The sequence below is a fragment of the Gavialis gangeticus genome, unplaced genomic scaffold (assembly GCF_001723915.1).
Source record: "Gavialis gangeticus isolate Ggan-Ray unplaced genomic scaffold, GavGan_comp1, whole genome shotgun sequence".
NCBI classification, from domain to species: domain Eukaryota; kingdom Metazoa; phylum Chordata; order Crocodylia; family Gavialidae; genus Gavialis; species Gavialis gangeticus.
The window spans coordinates 7,774,090-7,779,625 of NW_017729014.1; the positions used below are offsets into that span (position 1 = coordinate 7,774,090).

Below are 5,536 nucleotides of genomic sequence, written 5' to 3' on the forward strand. Positions count from 1 at the left end.
ATTAGTCAGGCATGATCTACCTGCTACGAACCCATGCTGGTTTCCCCTCTGCATAATTTTTCCTGCTGGGCTTTCATATATATGAGCCTTAATAATCTTTTCAAAGACTTTACCAAGGATGGAGGTGAGACTGACTGACCTGTACTTGCTTGGGATCCTCCTTCCTCCCCTTCTTGAAAATAGGGACCATATTGGCCCTTTTCCAGTCCTCCAGGACCTGTCCCAGGCGCCACGAGTGCTCAAATATTCTTGCCAGTTGCTGTGCAATGACATTAGCCAGTGCCTTCAGTACCCTCAGATGGAGCCTGCCGACTTAAATACATCCAGTCCTTTCAAGTGACTCTGCAGTATCTCAGGGTTGACATTTGGTGGTCTGGCACCCTGCTGTTGTCTCTCTATGATCCCATTGTGAGATTTGTGTTGCCCCTTGTTTAGGAACACTGAGGCAAAGAACTCATTGAGGAGTTCAGCCTTGTCCCTCGTTGTCTGTCACCAATTGCTTTGTCTTTCACCAGATCATCAAGTCCAACCCCCTGACCTGGGCAGGAAAGAGCACTGTGGCAGATGACCCCAGTCAGGTGCATGTCTAGCCTCCTCTTAAAGACCCCCCCAAAGTAGGGGAGAGTACCACCTCCTTTGGAAGCCCTTTCCAGATTTTGGCAACCCTGACCATAAAGAAGTTCTTCCTGATGTCTAGCCTAAATCTGCTGTCCGTCAGTTTGTGGCCATTGTTCCTGATTACTCCAAGGGGTGTCCTGGTAAACAGAGCATCTCCTATTCCTTGCTGTCTTCCCCCGATGAATTTGTAGGCAATCACAAGATCACCTCTCAGCCTTCTCTTGTGGAGGCTGAAGAGATCCAGGGCCCTCAGTCTCTCCTCGTAGGGTTTTGCCTGCAGGTCCTTAACCATACGAGTGGCCCTCCTCTGAACCCTTTTGAGGTTGTCCACATCCCTCTTGAAGTGTGTTGCCCAAAACTGGACACAGTACTCCATCTGTGGCCTCACCAATGCCGCATAAAGGGGAAGTATCACCTCCTTGGACCTGTTTGTCATGCATCTGCTAATGCATGATCAAGTGTGGTTAGCTTTACTGATCCCTGTGTCATATTGATGACTCATGTTCATCTTGGAGTCAGTAGTGACTCCAAGATCCCTTTCCACTACTGTGCTGCTGAGAAGGTCCTCCCCTAGCCTGTTAGTGTGTTGGTGATTCTTTTTTCCTAGGTGCAACACCTTGCATTTGTCCTTATTGAACTGCATCCTATTCCATTCTGTCCATTTTTCCAACCTGTCCAGATCCACCTGGATTCATTCCCTACCCTCTAGTGTGTTAACTTTACCCCATAATTTGGTATTATCTACAAATGTGGACAAAGTGCTTTCCACGCCCTCATCCAAGTCACTAATGAAGACATTGAACAGCCTTGTGGGACTCCACTGCCCACATCTTTCCAGGTCAATACCGACCCATCCACCACCACTCTCTGGGTGTGACCCCTAAGCCAGTTGGCCTGGAATGATCCTGTCTTGAGCAGAGGGTTGGACTAGATGACTTGTTGAGGACCCTTCCTATGTTGTTGTTCTATGATTATATGAAATCTTGCAGACCACCCTAAATTTAATTGCAATAAAGCAGCATTGCACAACAAGATCACTTGAGCCTTTAAACTATGCTCATTCTCTATCCTTCTACTGTTCTGCAAAAATTAAGGGATTGGTGTCAAATAAATTTATACCTTTCCTTTTAACACCTATGAAACTATTAGCAGATATTGTGGAAGTGTCACTTCACTTCCTGCACTTTGATTTTTGGTCATCTTTGGCCAGCAAGTTGTAAATATGAGTTATTTTCTCCTGCTTGTGGCAGAATATTTCTTCAGTAACTTCCTTACCTAGTCCAATTCTAAATCGTTTCCAGCATATGGAAACTGTTCAGGCTGAAATTTTCTCTTCTTGGGTGTTTACTTCAGGCTGAATTTTGGAAAGTTCCAGTATAAATGTTTTGCCCATCTTAAAATTTTCACATCTGTTTCACTGAGAAGCTGAAGGCCTCTATCCTTGGATCTGGTACTCAACATCTGACAAAAAGGATTGTATTTGTCTCATGGGTTCATCTTTTGCCAGCACTCTAAAAGTTGTCCAAATTTGATCAAGATATAAGCATTTAAAAATCTAAGTTTGTACCCAGTATGCAAACTTAGATTTTTGCATTTTTCTAAGTTTGTTAGTATTCAACAGCTAAATTCTTCAAAGATTCTTTCAGCACTGAGCATGACAGTCCAATGCTGAAGAGATCATACAGGATTTATTTTGCAGTTTTCTGCTAGTAGGAGTCAGGGGTTGCTGTGATATCCAGCGAGGAAACTGAGAGCAGAGGGACTGTTTGCTGTGATCTCAATGGTCTCACATCTCCACCTCTTTCCTTCTAATACCCACATGATGGCAGTCAGACAGTATAATGGGTGAGACAACCTGACCTGAATTCAGAGGCCAGAAGAACTAGACCAAGGGAAATGGAGGAGAGAGTAGACTGGGACATGGAGCTGTGACCGGGGAGAAGGGAGAACTGTGGAAAAAGTCTGAAAATGGGTTGAGAACATTAAGGCCTGGATACTAGGACTGGCTGTGTAACATGACTGAAAATTGAGAAGAGTTGGTGAGGGAGAAGACAGGACTTTGAGCAAGGAAGGGATGGGTTAGGATGGGTCACTTTTGAAGGAAATGGCTAGAGTGGTCTGTGCCTACCACAGCATAGTCTTCTTTAGTTTATGGAATTGAATGCAAGATTCCTGAGTCTCACTGTTCATCTGCTGTCAGCAAATAGCAGTAAAACCTACTAGAAAAATGTTTTCACCTTCACCTATAGACCAGCAGTTTTGGTTGACATACAGAATGACTGCTGTTATTATTATTTACTTGGTTAGCTTGACAGATCTGTATGTGCCACGAATCTTGAGCTGCCAACCACTGAATGATAGGGTCTGTAGAAAAAATATTGTATGATTGCATAAATCAAGGCTTTACAATAAAGTTAATGCACAGAGGACCAAACTAAGATTGTACAGGCAACCTTAATTCTGTCTGTTCCTGACTGAGTACTTAACTTAGCAACCTTGGTGTTCTTTGAACACGGATTTGTTTTGTATGTATTATGTGTCTTTGGTGAAATTCAACCCAAATGTAAGCCATTGAGGTCCTTGGTATTGAATTTGGTCCAATGTGTCACTCTTCACAACGTTCCAAAAAGGGAAATCATGCATCATTTTGCATGTGACAAAGCAGTAACCCATTCTGTACATTTAAGTGCAATGTAATTTCTTAACAGAAGAACATCTGACAATTGTGCCCCACTGTATCAAATCTTGGGCAAGAATTACTTAATTTTCCCTTCCCCCTCTTAGAGGGTACACTGTGGAGTGCCACATAATTCTTCGTTGTTGTGTGGTCCCCATTCATCATGTTCACACAAAAGTTGGAAGGGTATTTATAAAGAACCTAGCAGACCACCCACTCTGCTATTGAGAGCCCTCTAGAATAATCCCTTCTTTATAAAGTAGCCTGTGTTGCAGCCAAATTTGAAATCAATGTGTATTTCTGTTTGAAGGGGCAGTGGAGAAATGACATGTTCAATGGACAGGGCACTATAATTCATTGTTCTGGTGTCATCTATGATGGACTGTGGATCAATGGCTACCCTGCTGGTACGTACATTCATTATGCTATCCAGTTATTAACAAGGCTTCAACATAATGCTCTAGCTGTCCTTCTATTGATGAATATGATCTGGCTATAGTATTAGCATCCTCTGTGCACTCTGTTTGCTTAGAACTTGTAGCTCATAAGGGCAAAAACAGTAGCTATTTAAGTGGGACATTTGCTGAGTAGGGGAGCTATTCATTCAAACAAAGGTAAAATACAGTAAGAAAAAGTTTTTGTTTATTTTTCTTTTTAAAGAAAAGTGCATTTTCGTTTTAAAGTAAATCACATCTATGTTTTTAGGTTAGCTATTATCTTTTTCAGAAAAGTAATAACATAGCAATTTCAAAAACAAAAAGTATTAATTTGTCCTTCTTAGAAAGCAGAGGTCACAACTTGAAAACCTTTGACTGATAAATCATCTCTTTCACAGTGAATTATTTAGTTTATTCCTGAGCAGCTGCTTGTACTGTTGCACATCCCACCCTAGGTGAAAATGTAATTATAAGATGTCTTATTTCTTATAAATTCTGACTGTTTTTAGAACATAATCTAATATTTTGCTTTCTGAATTGGAGATTGTGGTTAAAATATGTAAGGATATATATTTGCTGCACATTGTAATTTCATGTTAGGACAGAAAGATGAAAGAAACAGGCCTTAGAGATTTTCAGGAAGAGGAAACGTCAAAGATTCCTCCATTTTTCCCTTTCAAATGAAATTAATAAAGTCAACCAATTTTTCTAGCTGAGAACCGGGTGTAACACAGTAGATGCATGTCTTCCATTGTCAAGTCTCTAGAAAGAATTTCACGGTTATTTCCATAACCCATTTTGCAAAGAAAAGGAGAGAAAGCCAAAGGCAAAAGGACCCCTGTCTGGTATGAAGCAGGCAGAAAGCAGGACAGGATGATATCTTAGGGCACTTCTACATGTGCTCTGGGGGTAGGGAGGATAGCACTCTAATTAGAGTGGCTCCGAGAGCTGGTGTAATTAAAGTGCCACCACATCACATATATCAGTGTCCCCACACTTAAAAATGGTGGTGGGGACACTTGAACTAACAATTATTTGTTGAACTTTAGTTCAAGCTCCCTGCTTCCATTTTTAAGTGCAGGGACACTGATACACAAGACATAGGCAGTTGCTGGAGCGCAGCAATTGCCACAATCTAGCAGACTCAATTAATTAATTTCCTCCAACATGTTGGAATTCCAGTGCGTTAGAGCGGCCTCTACGCTCGTGTATATGGGCCCTTAGGGCACCAATACATGTGCAGCAAAGCTGCTCTGATGCGCTATAATTAATCGATTAATCGAGTCTGTTGGAGCATGGAAATTACCATGCTCTACCAGACTCCAGTGTCATGTGTATCAGCATCCCTATGCTGAAAAAGAGCAGTGGGGGCATTTTAATTAAAGCTCATTCAATGCCATTTTTCAGCGTGGGGACACTGGTACACATAATGCTCCAGGGGCTTTAATTAGAGCCACTCTAATTAAAGCACCCCCCCACTACACGCACATTCCTGGAGCACATGTATAAATGCCCTTAAAGACTTTTTAAGAAGCATAAGCTTTCATAGACATCAGCCTAGTTTATCAGATGTGAAGAAAGCATACATTGTTTCACAACTGTGGAAATGCCTTCATTCAGCATATCTATCCTAGATCTTAACTTTTTCAGAGGTACAGATTGTTTATATCTGATTGCTTTTCAACCTATCTATGACTAGTTATTTGGTTTCTTATGGGCATCCTGAAAGAGCCAGGATCTGCAACAGTGACCCTGTTTAGATGGGATTAGCAAGGGAAGTACAGGAAATGAAAGGGACCAGGTC

The 5,536-nt window shown here is 41.7% G+C and overlaps 1 protein-coding gene across 1 annotated transcript in view; it reads left to right on the top strand.

The window, feature by feature from the left end:
* MORN1 (MORN repeat containing 1) overlaps positions 1-5,536 on the top strand; it is a 226,750-nt gene that overhangs the window by 35,863 nt on the left and 185,351 nt on the right. Inside the window, exon 7 of the mRNA XM_019511542.1 lies at positions 3,606-3,702. Within this exon, the coding sequence (XP_019367087.1) occupies positions 3,606-3,702 (97 nt within the window). The remainder of the gene's footprint in view (positions 1-3,605; positions 3,703-5,536) is intronic.